The 26,414-nt window shown below is 38.3% G+C and overlaps 1 protein-coding gene across 1 annotated transcript; it reads left to right on the top strand.

Annotated features, from left to right (window-relative positions):
- The first annotated feature begins 5,637 nt into the window (after nt 1-5,637).
- LOC118735458 lies at nt 5,638-10,745 on the top strand. The gene is made up of 3 exons (XM_036465220.1): nt 5,638-6,829; nt 6,898-9,087; nt 9,130-10,745. Exons 1-3 carry the CDS (start codon nt 5,638-5,640, stop codon nt 10,743-10,745), a joined length of 4,998 nt encoding a protein of 1,665 aa, XP_036321113.1.
- The last annotated feature ends 15,669 nt before the right edge of the window (nt 10,746-26,414 follow it).

Raw genomic sequence — 26,414 nt, forward strand, 5'->3', positions numbered from 1 at the left:
GTTAACTATTATATTACATTCAATACGCACTGTGTTTACATTCAAAATATTTAAAGGTGAATCAGACTAAAATTTTTTTACCTTTTTATTATTATAATTCTGCTCTTGAAAAACTGATTTTATTTGAACGGTCTGCAACGCCCATTTCTTTGAACGTTCTCTACCTCATATTTAGAATTAACTTCTAGCTTCCTTCAGCTAAACCCAAGTAAGTGTCCTATACTTCTTGGATGAGAAAAATCAATATCCATAGACGTCGTTATTTTAGTTGTAAGAGTGTTGTTGTTAGCTTCAATTAAAAGTATAGCTGTTTCATCAATATCTTTTAGAGTTGAAGTTAAGAAAAAGGCAATATCTTCAAGTTCATAGGAACCAATAGGATTTCAATAGTATATAAACCAAAATGAAATAAGTTGTTATAGACATATACATTAGGTATAGAATTATATGTTGTAATATTTATAAGCACACACACATAGCGGGAAGATAGTTCAATTGGCGGAAAATATTCTCCCACTAAAGTTGAACTATTCCCAGTTAAAGTAATTGTTATTGACATCATGAAAATCAAATTAGAAATAAAGTTAAGTTTATGATTGTTCTATTATTTATTTTATTTCAGTTTTATTAATCCAAGAATTATGGTCATTAGAAAACCCTAACCATTTAACAAAAACGCTATTTCCTTTTGTTTTATAATCTTTTCAATTAAATATGTGTTTGGATAATGTGTTTTTAATAATTCATTTTCATAAAATCCTCCAATTATAGGTTTTCTTTGATAATCTTATAATAAATAGGTTATAGGATTAGTATTTCGTATAATACGAATTTTAAAAATTTCAGTGGTCCAGTTTGGTGTATATCCTTTATCAAACACATGCTTATATTTACTAATGCGTACATAATCTCCGACTTTCAGTTTACCAGGTTTGAAAACTTTGATATGATTATATGCTTGTTTAAGTATAAAACGTTCATTATTTTTAGTAATAGAAATAGGTGCCATTCCAATTGTTCTATGTCTTTTGAGATTATATTGGTTTATTAAATCTTTATATCTATTAATCCATTGATAATTTCCTTTTAAACTAAATCTTTTCCACATCATTTCTTTTAAAGTTCTATTGAAACGTTCTACAATGGAAGCTTTCATTATACTATATGTTGAATAATGATTAATATTATACTTTCTCATCAAATTTAGAAATTTTTTATTATAAAACTCCTTACCGTTATGAGTTTGCAAGTTTTTTGGTATTCTTTTTTCTAAAAAAATTCCATGCATCGCTTTAGTAATGTCTTAACTTCCTTTCGATTTAATTGCAACTGCCCACACATACTTTGAGAATGTATCTATAGTTAAAATAAGCTTATATCCTTTATTAAATTTTGAATAAGCATTCATCTCAACAAGATCCGATTGCCAAATATCGTCTATTCCTTTTATTATTACTCGACGGCGTTTAAAGTGTGTGCGAGCTTGTTTATGAAGTTCTTCTACTAGTTGAAGACGCTCCATTTTTCTGTTTTAATTGATTAAGAACTGAATCAATGCGGTCTAGTTTAGTTTCAAAGGACTCTTTATTACTTTGTATTATTTTATTAATTCGGTTTTCGGAGGTCTTAATTAAATTATCAACAGTTTCTATAGAGAACTCAATTTTATAGGAAAGCAGATACTTCGTTTGTCGTATTACTTCTTCTAAATTAATTTGTACTTTCCTTTGTTCTTCTATTGCTTTATTAAGTCTTACTTCTATATCAATATTTTTTTGTGTTAATTGTTTAATTATTTCTTTAGAATTGTTCTGAGTCATAACTTCTAAATATCCTTTATTGACTGCATCATTTTTAAGAAAAGGATTGCCAATGTTTTTAATTCTTCTCAAGTTGAAATTTAAATGTTGATCACTATCCAATTGGAATCCAGTGTTCTCTTTAGGATGTCTTCTCACACCTTGAATAAAGTAGTGACCAAACTTATCAACGAACATTTTATTAATATTAATAAGTTAATATTATGTTATGTATTTATATAATAATCTTTGCTTCTCTCAATTCTTCAATAATAGAAACAATTTCATTACTATGATTTGAGTGTCCGGCTGCTGTTGATGAAATTAAAAGACGTAATCTATCTACTAATTCGTTAGGTTCATCCCAGTATACATAATTTATCTTTTTCATATTGAGCTTCATTAATCCTTTTCCCTTATATTCTTTAATAAGTTTCTTAATAATATTTTTATATTTATTCGACCGATTTCCTCGAATTTGTCCGTTTGCTTGATAATTTCTTCTATGCACATGAGTCTTTAACAATATTTCTTTATACATTTTCAAATCATTGTCATTATAATTTTTTGGCCAATTTAAGACTATTAATTCGTATAATCCTTGTGTTAAGGCCATTTTGAGTTACCCATCGAAATATTGTCTTTATTAAAACTAATTGATTCATTTCCTAACCTCCACTTTTGATTTTGATCTCTCTGAGGTCCGTACGCTTTATCTAACATTTTAGAGTTTATGTTTGATAAATTTAAATCAATACTTTGATTTGATATCCTTCTAATAGTTTGATTATTATTTTCTTCATTGTTACTATCATCATTATCATCATCATTAGTACCATTACCATAGTTATCATCATTATCATTAAATGATTGAAATGAATTTGAACTTTGATTGGTTTTCTTACTAGGATAAGTATCATAATCCTTCTTATTAGTTTTGAATGGAGTGCTTGTAGGAAAATCATAATCAACGGGTTCAAACCTCTTCTCACTGTCTTTGAAAACATTTTTTCTATAATTTTCCTGTTTTATTCTCTTCTCATTTATAATTTCCTTCAAAGCTTTAATTATTGGTTTAAACGGTTGGTTTTTTCTAAGAGCTCATCATTTAATGTTTCACCAAGCTGAATACTCTTATAATTTTTTTTTAAATATTTCGAGTTTTTATAAGATTTTTAATAAGTTTTCTATCAATTTCCATAATATTATAATTAAAAAATACAATTAGTAATGATTAAAGTATCTACTTTAACAGTTATCTGTTTAATAGAATAGCCTTATATAACAGTTAGCTGTTTAATAGAACTGTCTTATATAACAGTTAGCTGCTTAATAGAACAGCCTTGTTTAGCAGTTAGCTGTTTAATAGAACAGTCTTGTTTAGCAGTTAGCTGTTTAATAGAACAGTATAGTTTATTATTTTATAAGTTTTAACATAAGTGATATACTGATTTAAATTATTACTAACAGGATATTTTATAAGGTTATAAAGACGTCAAATCCTTTTCTATATCGACCATTGGTGATAGAATCATCTTTACTTATAACAAGAAATCCATATTTTTCTTTCCAACATTTATAACATAAAATGCAAAAAGTCTTAAAGGACATATCAGCTCCAACATGATCATTATAGATATGTTTAATATTCATTTCATCTTGTTTGAATACGATAATCAAATTTGCATTATCTCGAATTAAGTGTTTTGGAATACGAGTATAAGTCTGACATAAATAAAAACTATCAATCTCTTTATGACGACCCATACAAAAATAGGATCGAACATGATTTTGTTTTTCGCAAGCTATATCATCAAATATAAATATAGAATTTGCTTTTGCGTTGTCAGGTAATAGCACATCATCATTATTTGAAAATGTTGAAATGTTAATCTCCTTAATAGGGTTTATTAGATGTTTTAAGTATTTATATTTTGATTGATGTAAAGATTTCGAATATAAATATATGTTTTTGAATTTTAACCCATTTGGACTTTCAATGAGGCTAATCATTACATTTGTTTTCCCACAGTTTGATGGTCCAACAATAAGAGCTCGAATTGAGTTTGGTAATAATGAGCTATGTCGAACTTTATTTACTTTATTAAATCTCAAGTCAATATTTTTAATATTCAACGTATTACGTTGCTTCACAAACCGCATTTTGACTACTAATATATATATATATAAACGAATTATTTTTATACTTTTTATTACTTATATTTAAACTATTAATATGAAAAGGCCTAAATATGAGAGTTATTTATGAAAAAGGGTTTAGTCATAAATCGTCAGTCGTCGGAAAAGGTTTTATAAATAATATAATTAATAAGCTTCCTATTGAACTTCATTTGCCTAGTTATCAATTTTGTGGACCTGGAACGAAATTAGAGAAACGTTTAGTAAGAGGAGATCGAGGGATTAATCCACTAGACGCTGCTTGTAGAGAACATGATATATCATATTTATATAATAAAGATTTAGAGAACCGACAAATTGCTGATAAAAAATTAATTGAGAAGGCTTGGGAAAGAGTTAAAGCGAAGGATAGCAATCTTAATGAGAAAACAAATGCCTGGTTAGTTACAAATATAATGAAAACAAAAACGAAATTCGGTATGGGGAACATTTATAGTAAAACTAAGAAAACGGGAGGAAAAACTGGTTATCAGCTCTTCCAACATGCTTTCAAAAAAAGCTAAACAAAATTTAAAGAAAAGGGATAACTTAAAAGATGCAACAAAAATTTCACGAAAGGTTGTCAATAATATTTTTAGAGGAAAAAAATCTAAAATAAAAACACCACGTGTCATATCATTGCCTAAGTCTGGAGGATTTCTCCCATTAGCGCCTTTATTCGTAGCATTAGGAGCACTTGGAAGTCTATCTGGCGGTACAGCAGGAATTATTAAAACAATCAATGCTATAAAAACTGGAAAGGAGCAGTTATTGGAGGCGAAACGTTATAATAATACAATGGAAGCTATTTCAATGAGAAAAGGAATGTTTTTAAAGCCATATAAAAAGGGATTCGGATTATATTTAAAATCATACCAAAAAAACTCTTAATGAAGCTACCCAGAAGACCTCTTACTGATGTAGACTTAAAGAAGTTGTTGTGTACTGGAATGCTTAATTAATATTATTACCATATGTAAACTAACTTTTGCTAAGTACTGTAGTTTTTACTTTTCTCTTCTACCTATTTTGTACAAATATGTATGTATGTAAATTTGTACAAACAACATTCGATTTAACTGGACTCGATGAAAACTACTAACGGCAGTGCTGAATTGAAAGTAAAGTAGTATATAAAAATGCAATTGAGTGCAAAGAGTTAGTTGTTACTTAGCCTTCAGACAGAATAAAACGCGTATATTAAATTCAAGCAAACTGGTGTTTTATTCAAACGCTCGAGGCGATTAGAATTCTTACGTACTTCGGGGTCGTGAAAACTATCACGTTCTAACATTTTGGTGCCGAAACCCGGGACATTGGTCCACTGTATGTAAATTCAAGATAATTTAAAAATTAACTTCATTGGAAGTCCACGCGAAGTATAAAATTATTCGTGTCGCTCGTAAAAGAAGGCTAAGGTCCGCGATCGCGAACAATATTTCATTCGATTAAAGTTGAGTTTATTGGTACATAACCATAAACTTCGGTTAGCAAAAAACAGAGAACGTGTCTTTATCAGCCGCAGCTACGTAACGCAGCAGCGTATACATCCCCGGATCAACATAGAATTATTCTTCTTGGCCAGCACAACTGCATCGAAAACTGCGTGAGAGAACAATTCTGAGAGAGCGTGGTGAAATTGCTATTGAACTGTTCCAAAATGACATCGGACACCGAGAAGGAGGAAGTTGCGGCCGGCAAAAAGGAGAGTCCAAAACTAGTGGAGCTGAAATCGTTACGTGCGTCAACAAAGGGCAACATAACACGAATTAAGAACCTGATAGCGAAGAAAGGTTCTTCCTTGCCCGAAGAGGAATTGGAGTGCAGGCTTGGTATTTTGGAGGCGTACTTTAAGCAAATACTAAGCGTTCAGGCCAGCATCGATAAGATTTGTCCAGAAGCGGAGAGGGCGTCCAATGCTACCTTCGTAGGTGACGTAGAGGAATTATATGTCAGTGCTAAGTCAAACATTATGTCACTGATTCCCAAGCAACGTCCTGCTCCAGGGGAGGCAAGTTTTTCGCAGACAGCATCGTTTTCTGCACCCGCGTCAAAGCTACGCCGTGAAATTAAAATTCCTAAGTTTGATGGGAAATACGCTGAATTCCCCAAATTTATCGCTTTATTTACAAAAATGGTTGATCAAGACCAAACCTTGGATAACTTCGAGAGGTTTTTGATACTCAAAGATAGTTTGGGTCCAAGACCACTTTCTGCAATAGCGGAGTTCTACGAAACGGATGCAAACTACCCGAAGGCATTGGATCGTTTAAAGTTGATTTTCGATAAAAAAGCGCTTATGTTTCAGGAACACATTGCAGCGCTTTTTGAAATGCAAAAGGCCACCAAAGGGTCAGCTCGGCATTTACGCAAAATAATTGATACCACTAACGCGCGTTTGAGTGCAATGCTGTCGCTGGGCAACTACCAAGACGTTACTAATGCCCTCATAATATACCTGGTGATGGATAAACTGGATGCTGAGTCCCAAACAAAATGGGAGGAATCTGTTGATTATACACAGCTGTCCTCATGGGAAAATTGTTCAGAAATACTATCAAGGCGATGTCAAACGTTAGAAGCACGGGAAACAAAGATTTCTCATACCGATTTGAAGCAGACTATAAAGGATATCCATCGGGACTCAAAGCCAAAGACATTCTTCGGTAAGCGTAATACGTCAACGGCACTGGCTATTGAGCATACATCTTGCAGCATTTGTCACAAAGGTGGTCATGAGGTAGTGACTTGTCCGAGATTCACGCGAATGAGCTCTCAAGAGCGCTACTCTGCGGCACGTGCCGCCAAGCTAGGCAAGACGACACAGGACCCGTCTCGAATGAAGTCAGCGCGTTGGAGAATAAGGAGAGCAGCTCTTCAACTAAAAAAGTAGCACTATATACGAGTTCCAGTACCGCAGTTGTGCAAGAAGTTTTCTTGGAAACTGCAGTTATACTGGTGAAAGCTACGGGTGGACGTTATCATCCGGTGCGTGCCATTTTAGATTCAGCGTCGCAAATTAACCTTATGTGCGACTATTTGGCGCAGATGTTAAGGCTGCCAAAGGCGACATGCCTGCTTGAACTTAATACAGTGATAAAGTCACGCGTCAACAACTACGAAGTAGCATTGCAATTTTATATATTGCCAAAGATAACATCAAGAAAACCTGATCAATATGTCAACGTCTCCACCTGGAATATTCCCAAGAATGTTGAGCTTGCGGATCCACGCTTTAATACTCCGGCACGGGTGGATATGTTGCTAGGTGCAGAAATATTTCTGGAGTTGCTGTGCGTAGGTCAAATAAAGCTGTTGAACGGTGTACCTCGATTGCAAAAAACGGTATTTGGCTGGGTAGTGTCCGGTAGTACACAGATAGTCGAAGGTGATCGCGTGAGGGCTCAAAGCCTGGTAAGCGACGTAGTCGTAACGGAACAGCAAGACGAAAAACTTAACAGCTTGGTGGAGCGATTCTGGGAGATGGAGCAACTATCGACGAAGTCTACGTTCTTAACTGACGAGGAAGCAGAGTGCGAGCGCATATTTCGCGAGAGCGTGCGCAGAGATGACAGCGGAAAATTCGTCGTAAAAATACCATTAAAGAACAACGTTGATAAACTTGGAGATTCGTTTTACACAGCTGAGCGGCGGTTTCTGGCATTGGAAAGGCGGCTTAATAAAGATTCAGACACCAAAAAAGCATATGCTGACTTTATTGAGGAGTATATAAAACTCGGGCATATGGCAAAGGTAGCGGCAGCAGACCTTGAGCAGCTGAAGTATTTTTCGCCTCATCAACATGTGTTACGCCCGGAGTCCACGAGTACAAAACTTCGAGTAGTTTTTGATTGTAGTTGCAAAACTAGTAGCGGGTTGTCGCTCAATGACGTAATGATGAAAGGGCCAGTTGTACAAGATGATTTGTTTTCGATAGTGCTGCGATTTCGGTGCTTCAAATTTGCGCTTACAGCTGACGTAACAAAAATGTACAGACAAGCATGGGTTACTGCCGAAGACTGCAACTATCAAGCGATTTTGTGGAGAAGCTCCAGCGATGAAAGGCTTGCAGCATATCGACTGCTGACGATAACTTATGGGACAACGGCAGCGCCTTTTCTAGCAACTCGTTGCCTGCAGCAGTTGGGTGAAGATGGTAAGAAGCACTTTCCATTGGGATCGAAGAAAATACTATCTGATTTTTACATGGATGACTTCATCAGCGGAGCTGATACAGAAGCAGAATTAATGCAAGTCTATCGTGAGGTATCAGCACAAACAAATTCAGTGCATTTCACTCTACGCAAATGGCATTCAAACAATGCTTGTTTTATGCTGCAGCTAGACGAAGGTGAAAAGGAGAAGCCAATACGAGTTAACGATGTCGAAATCATTAAAACTCTTGGCATTGTTTGGGAACCAGGAGCGGACCACTTCAGGTATGTCTGGCAAGAGCTACCGTCCACAAAAAACGTAAACAAAAGGGTAGTGCTAGCGGAGTTGTCAAGTTTATTCGATCCGCTGGGTCTCCTGAATCCGGTCATAGTAAAGGCGAAAATCTTCATGCAAGACTTGTGGATCAAAAAATTGGCATGGGGTGAATCACTGGCAATGCACCTGCATAACCAATGGGTCGAGTTTCGAGAGAGGCTCAGTGCGATTCGAGATGTAAAAGTGCCTCGCTATATTCTAAGCGCGAAAAAGCATGTACGAGTAGAGATGCACGGGTTCGCTGATGCATCACAGCGGGCTTACGGCTGCTGCATCTACGTGCGATCGATCGACGAAGATAATGGTGTAACCGTGCAATTATGGAGCGCCAAATCGAGGTTTGCACCCCTCAAAACAAAATCACTTCCGCGGCTGGAGCTGATGGCAGCTCATCTGTTAGCTACATTAGTAGTGAAGACGCAGCAGAATTTTCGAATTCAACCAGATGCTCTGTATCTATGGAGCGACTCCGAAATTGTGCTGGAGTGGCTGAGGGCTCATCCATCAACCTGGACAACTTTCGTCGCTAACAGGGTAGCCTTGATACAAGAAGCAACTAAATCAGCAATTTGGAGACATGTTCCTTGTCGGCAAAATCCAGCTGACGTTATATCCAGAGGTGCGTATGTTGATGAGCTACTAACATCTTTTTGGTTTGCAGGGCCAGCCTTCTTACTGAAACCATGCGACCAATGGCCTGCCAACAAGTTGTGTAGCATACCCGAGGAAGACGTAGAAGAACGCCGTAAGCAGACGACAACGCTGGCGGCCGAAGTAAAGAAAAATTCCTTTATCGAGTGGCTTGAAGGGAGAAGTGATTACGTCCGAACACAAAACCGAGTGGCGCATTTTCTTTGTATTTTTCGGCGAATAAAGGGTCGCCACGACAAACTTCCGCCTCTCACAACAACAATGCTGGATGAAGCGTTGATTCGCATAGCGTTCTGCCTACAAAAACACTACTTTAACAACGAGTACAATGCAATAAAGCGCGACGGTGTGGTGCCGTCAACGAGTAAGGTGAAGTGCTTGAGCGTTTTTATTGAGAGCTGCTATGGAGTGGATATACTGCGTGTGGGTGGTCGCTTGAAAAACGCAAAGTTGCCGTACGATGAAAAGCATCCGATTTTGCTACCTGGAGAGAGTAACTTCGTTCGCAGTTACATACGCTATGTGCACGAAAAGCATATGCACGTAGGAAGCCTTGATGGCGATAATGTGACAACGATTTTGGATTGTAAATGCTCGAAAGGTGGTGCGCTCGTAACGACTAGATGCTTGCAGTGCTTTCGCTGCCGACCGAGGCTTCAGAAGCAGATCATGGGTAATTTGCCGACTGAGAGAGTTAGTATGGCGCGACCGTTTACAACTGCTGGTGTGGACTTTTGTGGTCCGATTATGACGACGTACAAACAAAGAGGAATGCGCACTACAAAAAGCTATATCGCCGTCTTCGTATGTTTCGCGTCGAAGGCCGTGCATATGGAGGTGGTTTCTGATCTGACGGCAAAGGCATTCATTGCAGCGCTTAAAAGATTTGTCGCTCGCAGGGGTATATGCGCACAGCTTTTCTGTGACAACGGCACAAATTTTGTTGGTGCCCGTCGTGAGCTGCAGGAGTTCAGAAAAACATTTTACGAACAACAACAACAAGGCATGATTTCGAGGTATTGTGTAGCAAATAACATCGATTTTCGCCATATACCGCCGCGCTCACCCCACTTTGGCGGCCTCTGGGAGGCGGCGGTGAAATCCGCTAAATACCATCTGGTTCGCATCCTAGGCGAAGCGTTTCTAACATTTGAGGAGCTATGTACTGTGGTCGCAGAAGTCGAGGCCACGTTAAACTCGCGGCCCTTGACTGCAATGTCTTCCGACCCAAGCGACGAAGCTGTTATTACGCCGGGACATTTTTTGACAGGTGGGCCGCTTGTTGGAATCTTGGAACCTATTATCGAAAGCGAGCATATCTCAAACTTAAACCGCTGGGTGCGACTAACGGCCATAAAACAACACTTTTGGAAGCGTTGGTCATACGAATACCTGTACGAGTTGCAGCAAAAGACGAAGTGGACGGCGAACAAAGAAAACGTAGTTGAAGGCGACTTAGTTTTGGTGTCAGAAGACAATGCACCACCTAAATCATGGTTAATAGGAAGAGTAACGAGGGCCATAAAGGCTGCTGATGGGTATGTGCGCGTTGTCGACATTGAAACCAAGAACGGGTGCATCCGTCGCGCAATACAAAAGGTGGCGCCAATTCCAAAACCCGAATGAAGTTGATCTGTCAGTAGACACATCAAGGGCGCCGGCATGTTGTGTACTGGAATGCTTAATTAATATTATTACCATATGTAAACTAACTTTTGCTAAGTACTGTAGTTTTTACTTTTCTCTTCTACCTATTTTGTACAAATATGTATGTATGTAAATTTGTACAAACAACATTCGATTTAACTGGACTCGATGAAAACTACTAACGGCAGTGCTGAATTGAAAGTAAAGTAGTATATAAAAATGCAATTGAGTGCAAAGAGTTAGTTGTTACTTAGCCTTCAGACAGAATAAAACGCGTATATTAAATTCAAGCAAACTGGTGTTTTATTCAAACGCTCGAGGCGATTAGGATTCTTACGTACTTCGGGGTCGTGAAAACTATCACGTCCTAACAGAAGTATTCAAAATTTATTCCAAATTATAGAGGGGTATTTATGTGTGACAAGTTACCACGTAAACCATTTAAGAGAGAATGTGGAATAATAAATTTGGATAGTTCAAAGGGTCCGGGAACGCATTGGGTAGCTTACTGGAAAAACGATAATGAGATTGATGACTTAAATAGCTTTGGAAACTTATAGCCTCCTAAGCAAATAATAAAGTATTAAGGAAACAAGTAAGAAAGTCTAAGTTCGGGCGGAGCCGAACATTAAATACCCGGCGCAAATATTAAATATATGATTTTCACCTTTCCGAAAGCTACCGCTACATGGTAAGCCGGGGTGTATCAATTTTGAGTAAATTAGCGTCCTTAAATTTTGAAATATTGACGTTTCAAGCATTTCTAAAATTTACCGTTATATGAAAAGCAATAATTTTAGTTCGATTTCAATAATTTTCATCGTTTTGCTTTTATGTAGCAAGCACAATAACCATACCGAGTTTGGTAGAAATTGGTAGAACGGTTACCGTGGGCGGTGCCATGCCCATTTTTTTAAATTTTATCATAGACGTATTTCCTGGTAAGGAATTGTTGCAAGCATCAATTTTGAATAAATTGGCTTTAATATTTACTGATTTATCGAAGATTTCGTATTTCTCCAAATTACCGTTATATGGGATGTGGGCGTGGTTATTGTCCGATTTTAAAAATTTTCGGCCATTTGGTATCCTGTACCAATAACTGTGCCAAGTTTGGAAGAAGTCGGTGCAGCGGTTGCCAAGATATACACATGTAACCATAAGTGGGCGTGACTACGCCCATTTTTCAAAAATTTATAACATTCTTATTTTTCGTCTAAAAATTATTGTAAATATTAATTTTGTGTTAATAATCTTCAGTAGTTACTAAAATATCGCAATTCGTTTTGCCTGTTACAAACAACCGTTATGTGAACAAAGTTATAATACCCTTGTACACAAGTGCGCTCGGGTATAAAAACATTAACCGTAACTATAATCAACAGCAAAGCTATAATTCATATAATTGTGGACATTTATGCTTAAAATTCTTATTATCAAAATAAATAAGTAATTATAAAACTTTCTTTTATTTCAAATTAAATTTTATTTGTTCTCATCATCAACATCAACAGACCTTTCCATTCATGTACACATACATATTAAATACTTAAAAATTACCTATGTGAGCATGTTAACACACTTTTATATCGGTGGAGCATCTATATTTCTGATGATATTTCTATATTTCTGATGCATATTTCTAACTACATACCAACACAATTTACTAAATTTCGACATATAAACCACCTTGTAACGGATTCCTCGGATTTCCATCAGCGGTACAACCTGTGTGTGAAGCGTGAAGCCTTGCGACGTCTACTACAGTTGCCACGTAAAGGAGCGCAAATTCGGTGTTGGATTCGTGGTAGGAGAGAGACTCCGTCGCCGAGTACTGGCGTTCACCCCGGTGGACGAACGTCTAGCCACAATCCGCATCAAAGCTAGATTCTTCAACATCTCGCTCATCTGCGCCCATGCCCCGACGGAAGAGAAGGATGAGGCGTCCAAGGATCTCTTCTATGAGCGCTTGGAACGTACATATGAGCGCTGCCCCCGACACGATGTCAAAATCGTGCTTGGCGATTTTAATGCCAAGGTGGGCAAGGAAGGGATCTTTGGCGCCACTGTCGGAAAATTCAGCCTCCACGACGAAACGTCCGATAACGGACTGAGGCTGATCGACTTCGCCGGGCCCGAAATATGGTAATATGTAGTACTAGGTTCCAGCATAAGAACATCCACCAAGCTACATGGCTGTCTCCAGATCGAAAAACGAGAAACCAAATCGATCATGTTGTGATAGACGGAAGGCATGCTTCAAGCGTTTTGGACGTACGTACACTCCGAGGGCCAAACATCGACTCGGACCACTATCTTGTTGTAGCCAAGATACGCACCCGCCTCTGTGCAGCAAAAAATGTGCGCCCAACAATGCAAGGAAAGCTTAACGTCGAAAAGCTGCAATCACAACAGACGGCCAATTTATTCGCCACTCGACTCACACACCTGCTCTCTGAGAGCACTCTTCAACAATCCGACGTACGCGAGCAGTGGAACCACATTTCCCGATCATTAAGTACCGCCGCCGAAGAAGTAGTTGGATTTCAGCGAGCCCGAAAGAACAACTGGTACGATGAGGAATGTCAAGAAGCCGCAGAGAAAAAAGATGCCGCCTACAGGGCCACGCTGCGATCGGGCGCAACGCGAGCCATGCGGGACCGTTATAGGGAACTGAAAAAGGAAGCGAGACGTATTTGCCGCAATAAGAAGAGAGAGGCCGAAATACGAGAGTGCGAAGAGCTTGAGATGCTGGCCGACAGGAAGAACGCCCGAAAATTCTACCAGAGGGTTAGGCGACTTACGGAAGGTTTCAAGACCGGGGCGAACTCCTGTTAGAACAACAATGGCGACCTAGTGACCGATGTCCAGAATATACTTAAATTGTGGAGGGAACACTTTTATAACCTACTGAATGGTAGCAGCGCTGAAAGTAGTGAGGAAGACGAACCCGAGTCCCTAGTCGATGATGATGGAGTAGCTGTCCCACCGCCTGACTATGACGAGGTACGAATAGCGATTACGCGGCTGAAAAAGAACAAAGCTGCTGGAGCTGACGGCCTGCCAGCCGAGCTATTCAAGTACGGCGGCGAGGAGCTGATGAGGTGCATGCATCAGCTCGTATGCAGAATATGGTCAGATGAACGCATGCCCGACGACTGGAATTTAAGTGTGCTCTGCCCAATCCACAAGAAAGGCGACCCCGCCATACGCGCCAACTACCGCGGAATTAGCCTTCTAAGCATAGGTTACAAGGTCTTATCGAGCGTATTGTGCGAAAGACTGAAGCCCACCGTCAACGAGCTGATTGGACCTTATCAGTGTGGCTTTAGGCCTGGAAAATCCACCATAGATCAGGTATTCACACTACGCCAAATCTTGGAAAAGACCCGCGAGAATAGGATCGACACACACCATCTATTTGTCGATTTCAAAGCCGCTTTCGACAGCACGAAGAGAAGTTGCCTTTATGTCGCGATGTCTGAATTTGGTATCCCCGCGAAACTAATACGGCTGTGTAAAATGACGTTGAGCAATACCACCAGCTCCGTCAGAATAGGGAAGGACCTCTCCGAGCCGTTTGATACCAAACGAGGTTTCAGACAAGGGGACCCCCTTTCGTGTGATTTCTTTAATCTTATGTTGGAGAAGATAATAAGAGCCGCAGAACTGAACCGCTCAGGCACAATACTTTATAAGAGCGTACAATTGCTGGCGTATGCCGACGACATCGATATTATCGGTAAAAACAAGGGCTACGTCTGTTCTGCCTTCTCGGGATTGGATAGAGAAGCAAAGCGAATGGGTTTGGTGGTGGACGAGGACAAAACGAAGTATCTCCTGTCAGCACACAAACAGTCAGAGCATACGCGTCTTGGCACCCACGTCACTGTTGACAGTTACAAGTTTGAAAAAGTAGACGACTTCGTTTATTTGGGAACCAGCATTAACACCAATAATAATGTCAGTCTTGAAATCCAACGGAGAATCACTCTTGCCAACAAGTGCTACTTTGGGCTGAGTAGGCAATTGAGAAGTAAAGTCCTCTCTCGTCGTACAAAGATCACACTCTATAAGTCACTCATCATGCCTGTGCTGGTGTATGGCGCGGAAGCATGGACAATGAAAGCATCTGATGAGGCGGCTCTTGGAGTTTTCGAGAGAAAGATTCTGCGAAAGATTTACGGACCTTTACGCGTTGGTGATGGCGAATATCGCAGACGATTTAACGATGAGCTGTATGAGCTTTACAACGATATAGACATAGTGCAGCGAATTAAAGTTCAGCGGCTCCGCTGGCTTGGCCATGTCGTTCGGATGGACAGAAACGCTCCTGCTCTGAAAATATTCAACGCGGGCCGCGATGCTGGGAACAGAGGAAGAGGAAGGCCTCCTCTGCGTTGGAAAGACCAGGTGGAGAAGGACTTGGCTTCACTTGGCATTTTCAATTGGCGTCAGTTAGCACAGAAGAGATATGACTGGCGTGCTGTTTTGGACTCGGCCAAAATCGCTTAGGCGGTTACAGCGCCAAATAAGAAGAAGAAGAAGAGGTACAACCTGTGATCGGTTCCGGTTCTGAACGTGGATTTATCATCAGCGACATCTTGCGGCTTTTATCTGAGTTCTGAACTTAGATTTCGATCGGCGACATCTTTTGGCGGAGCAGCAAAGCTTGCGCCGATTGAGCCACCGGAGCAGCAGCAAACCTTATGCCGGTTCTGGAACCGGCATAAATATACTACTATTGGCAGTAAGAGCTAGTACCATCCGAAAATATTACAGTACAGTTATGTCAACAAACACGGGTCCGTTTCACTAGCGGGGCAAATGCGCGGAATTAAAAAAAAAATAGTCGGATAATTTTTAACAAATTTTTTGCTAATTAATTACCAAATATAAAAATTTCTAACCAATGCCGTTATTCCGTTAACTCCATGTCCGCTAGCGTAACAATTTCGCTAGCGGAATTGGTCATAACACATGTTCTAGATAAAAAAAATTTTTAGTAAATAAATTAAAAAAAATAAAAATAAAAAATTCTTCAAAATAAATAAAATTTTTATGAAAATTTATTGTGGTATCAAATAATATGATAATTTTTAAAAAATATTTTTCTAATTAACTACCGAATCCAATAATTTCTAACCAATGCCGTTATCCCGTTAACCCTACGTCCGCTAGCGTAACAATTTCGCTAGCGGAATTGGTCATAACTAGAGCTCGGATATTTATGCAAGTGATTATTTTTGTTTAACATCACAGAAAGTCCGGACGTGGGCCGAAACTCATTATAGGAGCAAGTGAGCTAATTTATACCTATTATTATTTGCATAATTGCACATATTTGCATATTTGCATATTTTTGTATATATTTTGCATATTTTTGTAAATATTTTGCATATTTCCTATAAATAAATTATCATAAGCATGTCACATTGATTGCACCTCTTGTTAACTTCGCACGCGACATACTGACCTCCTTCTGCCTCAATAGTGATGACCAGCTACGCCAGCATAGAACAAATCTAATTTATTTGTGGTATGTAGGCAAGTGCAAGCGATGCTGTGAAAGTCTTTTGCAAGTTCGCCAACTACCCTGTAGGGAAACCGCGGACTAGTGAATCAAATTTCTAGTTCCGTACTAGGTCTTTATCGCCAAAAAGGAACTAGCCCGATAGGAACTAGATCCCCACCAGTCGAAAATCGGCGAAAAGTGGTACATTTAAAAGACAAATTTTTTCAGTTTTTTTGACTAGAAATCTATATCTAAAGTGACGAATTTAGAAATGGTGCGGAACTATAGAAAAAGGGATGCAGAACGAACTAGATCTTATTTGTCGAATTTAGAACCAGTTCGGAACTATCGAATAAGGGATGCCGCGGGGGGCTTGTTTACTTTATATAGATATATGTTCGGCGGCTTTTTCGTTCAAATACGCTTCTATTCTGTGCTTCGCAGATGCTTTTTCATAGCTTGGTAATACAAAACTAAAATTTGTGTTAACATTTCAACATCTTGGGACAGTCTGGAATCTAAGAAATAACAGCGAGCACCTCTGAAAACTCAGCTACAGCTAAAGGTATGTAAAGGTACATTTCTTACAATCATTCAAAAATATTTAATTTCAAATTGAAAACACATTTCTTCCAAAATAACTTAAAATCGCACACACGGAAAAACCAAAAACATTGAAAAATCATGATACTTTTTTCTTTCGTCTGTCGATTTTAGAACTGGTTCGGAACTATAGAATTTAGGACTAGGCCGGAACTATCGAAAAAGGGATGCAGCGGGGGGCAATCGACACTTCCTAGGACATCGCCATGTTAAATTCGCCAGTTGCTTGCATGCGAAAGAGATTTATCGCGAACCAGTACTGGGTCTAAATGTACTAGAAGCGCGCCAGTTCAGAACTAGAGATTTTCCCCACAGGGTAAAGCTCAACATCTTCCTTAAGTACAATAGGTAGGATGCCATTCGGACCGGCCGATTTGAGACTGTCAAAAGAATCAATAGCATATCTTAGGGCATCTTCATTAGGTTAATTTCTGGCAACAAACCAGTTGTACCTTGACACTGTGGTTTTCGCATACCCTCCCTCACGATTCGAGGGAGAGGAAGGCGAAACCATCACCTGATTTCCACGAAATTGAGTCTCTAGAAGAACAGAAAGTTCTCCGTTAAAAAGCCATCAGGACTCGTAAGTGAACGCAGTTTTGTGGTTTGGTCCTTCCTCAGAACTTTTACCAGCCTAGTCGTTTGATTCAAGGTTTCAATCCCGCTGCAGCCCTCTTCGAAGAGCGAATTATACTACGTTCCCGCGGCTCACAATAAGTTGCTCGGGACCCAGACCTCCAGACGTAGTTGCTTCGAGGGAATAGCGAGGGCAGTTCTCCCTCGACCGATCCTTGCTTCACTTCTACCCTTCGTTTGAGGCAAGCGTTTCGTGGCGCCAGAGATCTGTCTGGGTGATCGGAATTGGGCAATGCCACACCAGTACATTGGTGTCTGTCGCTACAGGTTTCCTTCTCTTGAAACGTTCGCAAGCAGATTTGGATGTCGGTACATCCATCAAGGTCCCACCTCCGTAGACCTGGGCCGCTTACTGAGTGCAGCGACAGGAGGAGTTCGGCCAGCCACAGAAGAGGGTTTCCCCTACTTGCGTTTCGCCCCCCGATACTTCCGCTTCTTGGCTGTGCAAAGAGGACCAACTCCGTCATTGGAGCGTAGTTGGCAGCGAACTGCTACATCCCCTGCAAGAGATTGGTCCTCTTCCGACTCTGGCTTTTTCTCCCTACCCTCGTCCAGGATGCGCTCCTGGTCTATGACGTTAAGGACTTTGGCAATTTTGGGGCCGCAAATGCGGATGATTTCTCACAGATACTACTAAAGTAGTTTAAGGGGTTAACTAAGTACAAGTTGTTAATAAATTTTAAGATATGCGTTTAACAAAACTTGTTTAATTTTCTCTGAAACCTTAATAACATGGGCACTAGTGCGAAAGACTTTGGTCTTGATTCCTAGGTGTTATTTAAACTGTGCATAAAGATCTTTTTTTAGCATATCTAACTATGTATTTTTTTTTATTTTTTAATACATTTTGCATAGTTCTTGCATTTATTTTGCATACATTTTACATATATTTTGCATATTCAATTTGCATAAAAATCTGAGCTCTAGTCATAACACATGTTATAATTATCAAAAAAAAAATCATTTAGTGCGCAAAATTTTTGGCTCGAGGAATAATTTCCAGTAAATAAATTCAAAAAATTGAAAAAATTCTTCAAAATAAACAAAATTTTCATGAAAATTTATTTTGGTATCATATGTACGATAAGATAGTTTTCAACTAATTTTTTGCTAACTAATTACCGGATCCAATAATTTCTAACCAATGCCGTTATCCCGTTAACCCTATGTCCGCTAGCGTAACAATTACGCTAGCGGAATTGGTCATAACACATGTTATAATTATCAAAAAAAAATCATTTAAGGTGCAAAATTTTTGGCTCGAGGAATAGTTTCCAGTAAATAAATAAAAAAAAAATTAAAAAAAAAACATGTTCAAAATAAACAAAATTTTCACGAAAATTTATTTTGGTATGAAAAATACGATAAGATAGTTTATAACTAATTTTTTGTTAACTAATTACCGAATCCAATAATTTCTAACCAATGCCGTTATCCCGTTAATTCGAAATCGTTGACAACACTGTTTGCATCAGACGCGTGAGCGACTTTTTCTTTTCACTCTCTCATCGTTTAGCAAAATTGAAATAAATGATTTTGTGAGTTTTGGCCACCTCTGCTTTAGATCAGTGGTGCACTCGTTTGCATAGTTGGCAACACTGCCAATCCCTGGGCAGATAAACAGCTGACACGCGAAATGGCGAGCTACCACTAGATGTGTGGAAAATGCATCACTTTGAATTCAGTGGATTTCTTCTGCCCGCATTTTTTAATATTACTATAAAACAGTATTTGTTACTATACGCGATTTTACTGGCAATATAAACCCTGAAATATAAAACAGATATGAAGAATATTGCAACTTTTGTCCGTTGTATGAAAATCCATGAAAATTTTGTTTATTTTGAAGGATTTTTTTAAATTCTTTGAATTTATTTACTGGAAACTATTCCTCGAGCCAAAAATTTTGCACCTTAAATGATTTTTTGTTGATAATTATAACATGTGTTATGACCAATTCCGCTAGCGAAATTGTTACGCTAACGGACATAGGGTTAACGGAATAACGGCATTGGTTAGAGATTATTGGATTCGGTAATTAGTTAGCAAAAAATTTGGTAAAAATTATCTCATCGTATATTTGATAACAAAATAAGTTTACATGAAAATTTTGTTTATTTTGAAGAATTTTTTATTTTATTTAATTTTTGAATATATTTACTGGAAAGTATTCCTCGAGCTAAAAAATTTTGCGCCCTAAAAGGTTTTTTTTTCATATCTAGAACATGTGTTATGACCAACTCCGCTAGAGAAATTGTTACGCACATGGAGTTAACGGGATAACGGCATTGGTTAGAAATTTTTGTATTTTTTAATTAATTAGCAAAAAATTAGTTAAAGATTACCCGACTATTTTTTTGTTTAATTCCGCTGCATTTGCCCCGCTAGTGAAACGGACCCAATAAACACATACGAAAGAAAAGGAACACATTTATAAATAAACATGTACACAACACATACATAAAAACGGCACTCACGTCCACAATGCACTCACAAAAACAGTACCAGGCTGTCTCGCTTTGATTTCGGAATGCGTACACATTGAAAAGTTAGCTTACTGCCAATATAGAAGTACAGGATATTTTGCTTTGCTGCCTCTATGCTTAAGTGCACATTTAAGATACCTACCCCAAAATGCGCATCAAAAGCATTATTTTTAACATTTATAAGGAAACTGCTCCGATAGATGCATTCAACATACCTGCACATTGGCGATACCTGCCTTAAAAATTGTGCGACTAGTATCAATTATCAATGAAAGTATTACGTTTACCTCTACTGGCCCTACATAACCTAATTTTACAACCTTTTATTTATTTTGCTCATCTCGCAGAACAACGAAAATTAGATAACATTCGGTAAAAATTTCGCTTGCAGTAATTTCTACATGGTAAGTGCTCCGCCAATATTTGGTTTCATAGGGATTCGGATACCTTCCTCATTGAAGTAGTAAAGAAAATTCGCTTAAGTGCCTTTTTCGGTTACGTGCACAAGTTTTTCGTGCAAAGAAGGATGTGCAGCTAAGCAAAATATACTGTATTACATATCGTCGTTTAAAGAGAAAAGCCGCGTATCAACAAAATGCAAAACCGCGTATCAGCAAAATGCTAAACCGCGTTTGTGAAGTTGCAGAAATTATTTTCTCGGGCGTAAAAACACTCATATTTCAAATTGGTTCTCTCTTTTAAAAAGCAATCGCATTTCTGGATAGTATATTTCAGAACGAATAAATAAGGATTGAGCCAAGGGCTTGTGTGAGGAAATCCAATTTTTGGCAGCCAATGTCAGGTACGCGGTTTTGCAGAATGACGATACGCGGTTTTGTACTTTAAACGACGATATATGCCCTGTAGGGAAACCCGGAACTGGCGAACCAGTCTAATAGTAACTAGATCGCCACCAGTTCAAAAGCAGCGAGGTGTGGTACTTATAAAAAACAATTTTCTTTTTAAAAATCTATACCTAAAATGACGAATTTAGAACTGGTTCGAAATTGTAGAGAAAGGGATGCAGAAGGAACTAGTTCTCATAAGACGAATTTTGAACTAGTTCGGAACTACCGAAAAAGGGATGCAGCGGGGGGCTTCTTTACTTTAAATGGATTTTTGCTTGGCGGATTTTTCGTTCAAATAAGCTTTCAGTCTGCACTTCGCAGATGCTTTTTCATAGTTTGGTAATACAAAACCAAAATTTGAGTTATTATTTAACATTTTTGGGACCTTCAGGAATCTAACCAATAACAGCGAGCACTCTGCAAATCAGCTACAGCCAAAGGTATGTAAACGTTTTTTCAAATGCCCAATTTGATTTACATTCATTCAAACATATTTTATTTCAGATTAAAACCAAAAAGACTGTTTGAAAACACCTTGTTACTTTTTTCGCCTGTCGATTTTATAACTGGTTCGGAACTATAGAAAACGGGGTTCAAAGCGAACTAGATCCCATCTGTCGAACTTAGGACTGGTTCTGAATTATAGAAAAGGTAGGCGTTAAACCCGTTTTTTCGCCCTCCTGTAAAATTTTAGTGCCTTAAGATAGGCGGTTTTGCAATTGGTCGATGGGCTGTTTTGCAAAAACATCGACGATATAATATTCGCAAATTCCAAACTTTGTGCAAAAATAAAAAAAAAACATAGTTTCATTAGAATTGCAAGTTTTTTAGTTAAAATTTCTTATTCAACCAATCTTTTCTTTTTTCACACAAAAAGCGTCAGTGCGAAATTTCTATAATTTAATTTATTATAAAATGCATGAAATTAAATGTAAACTAAAAAATCCCTATAATTTTCTTTTAAGGTTCCGCCACTGTGATTTGATTTGAATTCAATTGTAATTTTTTATATACGATTACTAGGTTTTCCTTTTCTTTTTTTATACATCTGTACTGTAATGTTTGCTGACTGCACTTGGAATACTGCCCATAATTCAATAATAAAAGGTTTGCTCCTCCCTCTTGCCAAAATCGGCAAGCCACTGTGTGTAGGTTCGTGTGTTTGTGCAAAGCATTTGTAAGGGAGTTAAGGGAGTGTCAAAACTCTAATGCCACTAATGAGCAAACCTTTAATTATTGAATCACGTATATTGCCAATATAGAAGTATTACATATACGGGTGTTTCCTGCGTTACGGGCGTTCCGTTTGGAGTAGAGGTGGCAGATATTTGCGTACCTGTGACTTTGTCACGGTTACTTAAAAGTAACGGGTAACTGCTGTGACAACTTCCAAAAAGTCACCGTCACAGACTGTGGCAAGGGAACAGTCGCAATGATGTTTTTGTAGTAGGATTGCGCCTTCAACAATAACAGTAACAGTCACGGTAACTGTTACGAACTGTGACTGTGATGAAGTAGCAGTCGCAATTACATATCGAGAAACTGCAACCAGTTATTTAAGACTAAAATCTGATTTATGTTGTTTGGTATTAGAATTTCAAACCATTAAAAACGAGTGGGAATGACCAAAACAAACGACGAAAATAGTCAGTTATGTCAAATAAATTAATAATGCCCTTAGTTCACTCGGTAAAAGTTTACCATTTGCAACTTTTTTTTTTACGTTTTAAGTTACTCCTATTCCAAACGGCATGGAGAATTATTTGGCCCACCCAACGAGTACAGCGCCATCACCAATTATGCATTTGTATGCTTTCGTTCGTTAGTTTAATGCTCGTTGTTTTATCATATGATTATATGTATGGTGGATTAGGTAGTATTGAAAATACTTTTATTTACTAAATTTACCTTGTGGTAGAAGAGATTGTTAATGTGCATATCAGTGTATAATATTTGCTATTACAATTGTGGTTCATAAATTGATTTTAGTTTTTGTGATGAATTCATTTATAATTTTCAGAGCTTCCAGTCCTTCCGATTAGTGAATTTAGGGTTCAATCGATACCACTAAGGTATCACTCTAATGAGTACTTGTACTGAAGACTGAAAGTATCGATACCTACTCAGTATCGGCAAAATATCGAGTACTTGTACCTGAATTGTTTTCATCTTCTCTTTCGAAGTACTTCCCTTTTTTGTTGTAAAAGGTCATATGATTACGTCTTATCATGGTTTAAAACATTGTATGTCAAAATCAAATAAAAAGCCAATAAAGTTGCAGGTATAGAAAACGTATATATTTAAGTTATTTAGTAAGAATACAAAATAATTATTAATTAATATTTGTGACACATTACCAAGGAACAGTATTGGTTGTAATTTTTTCAGTCATATGAGTGTATAGGTCACCCAATATGGATAAGTTTCGGATTTTTATTTTTGTTTTTATTTTCAAATTAGTTTTATTCACTTTTTTATAAATAATATAGTTCATTCCATAACAAAAACCTTCTTAATTCAAGTTCAAAACTTTGTACAAAAATTGAAGGCAAATCAACAAAGTTTTATCAAAGAAAGTAAATAAAAAGAAGAAACAACTTGTGCCTTCTCTTTTGCGCTAGTACGTTTTCATCAAAATTCCACACTTTTTATTCTGAATAAAAAGTGTTTAATTATGGTGAAACTTTGATTTTCTTTTAATTTTTGCAGAAAATTTGAAACTTGGATTTACATGGTTTTTGTCATAGAATTAACTATATTTTTTTATAAAAATGTAACTAAAATTAATTTGAAAATAAAAATAAAAATCCGACACTTATCCATAAGGTCACCCTATAAGTATACAGCGCACTGCATCATTTACAAACTATTTATGAAAAAAAAATTGTATTCAGCCCTATTCTACATTTCGACTCGAATCGAAATTTTCTCCGTTTGGCAACTTTGGTATTCTGCGTTCCGTTTCCTTTCGATCAATCTTCGAAATTTACGATTATACCTATTCTACATTTTCCGTTTTTCTAAGTTGCAAATTTGTTGACGGAGAACGTTTCGATTGTTATTTTCGTGGGTTTAAATAATAAAATTTTATAAAAAATTAAGTAAAATATACTGTGTTTTCGCAGCGATAATACGGGCAATACGAAAAATTGGCTCAAATATTAGCAACCAAAAGGGATATTGCGCGAGGTTTTCAAAAAGGAAGCACAGGCGTTTTTGTTTTCATTATCTATAAATAAGACTGTGAAATGCACTGAATACAATTTATTCTTTGTATATAAAATTAATAGAAGTATGTACATACATACATACCTACATAAAATGTGAAGTTACATAAAAAAAGATGCTTATATAAGGAGTGTTCGCTATGCAAAAAATTTGTACAAGTTGGTACCACATGCTACCAAATCGTGTTCGTTTAGCCAAAAACCTAATGAAACTTACAAGGAGAGAGCACAATTTTGACATTTCATTTGCGTCGTCACGCAAGCGAGATTTCCCAGCACGTGAAGAGGGCCGGTAAGAATTTGCAAGCAGGATTGTGCCACACGGTTGCATTTTTGTCAACATTAGTTCGTTAAATTTAAAAATGAACAATCTTGTTGCGATTTACTAATGAAAGAAGTATGTAAATATTCGTTTATTCAATTAATTTAATTAATTCCAAACATTTGAAAGGTACTCGGCTGAAAAAGCTGTATTCGTAATCGGAACGCACTCGACACCACTGTCGATATAGGAAATCTGACAGTGACCTCCACAATGAAACTGAAGCTTATGTTGAAGAAAGTCAGAATAAGAAGAAATATACGTATAGGTCCTGTTTTGGTTTCCACCTGAAATAATTTAAAAAATTTATTATGCTCGAAGTGCAACCTTGGACACCACCTGTTTTGGTTTCCACCTGAAATAATTTAAAAAATTTATTATGCTCGAAATGCAACCTTGGACACTGTCAGCCATTCCACGCTACTAGAAGATATAGAGGCTTCCTCTCTCCCACAGAGGCTCAAACGGTGGTCGGCAAATTATCTGAGTGGTCGACACTCATCGGTAATGTTTAGAGACAAATCGAGCAAACTTAGAAAAATAAAACAGGGGGTTCCACAGGGTGGTGTCCTTTCCCCACTACTGTTTAACTTTTACATTTCAAAGCTCCCTCAACCACCAGAGGGAGTCTCGATTGTCTCTTACGCCGACGATTGCTCGATCATGGCGACTGGGAATGGAATTGAAGACTTGTGTTCGAAAGTAAACGGATATCTCTCTGACCTTTCTCGCTTCTTCACTGCAAAGTGTCTAGCCCTCTCCCCTACGAAATCCTCTGCGACCCTGTTCACAACCTGGACGAAGGAGGTCAGGCTACCGCTAGGAATTCACGTCGATGACACACCAATTCCGACGGTGAATAATCCTAAAATACTCGGAGTAACATTCGACAGCCTGCTCTCCTTCTCTGCGCACACAACCGCTATTGTCAATAAAGTACAGAGCCGCAACAAGGTCCTCAAGTCGCTAGCCGGCAGTACTTGGGGCAAAGACAAAGAAACGTTGCTGGGAACATACAAGGCTATAGGCCGGCCGGTCGTAAACTACGCAGCACCAGTGTGGTCGCCGGGGACTAGTAGGACGCAGTGGACGAAGCTATAGACGGTACAAAATACAGCACTCAGGACAGCGACAGGATGCCTCCTGATGACACCAGAACACCACCTCCACGATGAGGCAAAAATGTTCCCAATTAGGGAGCACAACACGATGCTCTGCAAGCAGTTTCTTGTTGGGAGCCACAGATGTGGCCACCCAAATAGACAGCTGCTTGCAGACGAGCCCTCGCCGAGGCACGTCAGGAGGCATCTATATGAACTGACGGACGAAGTCCAGAGGTTCACTAAGCAACCTCTGGACCCGTCAGCTCATAGACAGGCCCTGAACGGCATTGACAGGGACGCAGTCTCGAGTTATATAGACTCAAGACCTGTGAATGCCGTTCTAGGCACAAAAACACCGGACATCGACATGACGGAGCTCCATCTGCCTCGGGAGACCAGAACGACAATAGCCCAACTTCGCTCTGGCTACTGCAGCAGGCTAAATTCCTACCTGTCTAGGTTAAATGCGGATGTGCCGAACGAATGTCCGGCATGCGGAGAGACCCCACACGACTCGAAACATCTCTTCGCATGCCCGGAAAACCCCACAACCCTAACGGCGTCGTCCCTATGGACTGACCCTATAGAGGATGCACGCTTCTTGGGGCTGCCGTTAGTGGATCTCGACGGCAACGACTGAGATATCAGCCGATCTGGGCGGGGTTGTTGTAGCCGCTACAACAACAACAACAACCAGCTGGCAGAGAAGCTTGCTAATGGTTGCTAATTCCTGTTCGCGCAAAACTTAGTAAGTTTCTCTCTTTGTGAGAGTAAGGTGCCTTGTTCTCTGAATTTTGTTACTGGCTAATTCTTACTGGCAGTTGCATAGCGAACGCTCCTATAATTGCACTCGTTTTTACTAACTTTTTAAAAAGAGGTGCGTATGTGGGGAATTAGAATTTGCTATG

The sequence above is a fragment of the Rhagoletis pomonella genome, unplaced genomic scaffold (assembly GCF_013731165.1).
Source record: "Rhagoletis pomonella isolate Grant_MI unplaced genomic scaffold, Rhpom_1.0 Rhpom_scaffold_00001, whole genome shotgun sequence".
In the NCBI taxonomy this organism is placed as follows: domain Eukaryota; kingdom Metazoa; phylum Arthropoda; class Insecta; order Diptera; family Tephritidae; genus Rhagoletis; species Rhagoletis pomonella.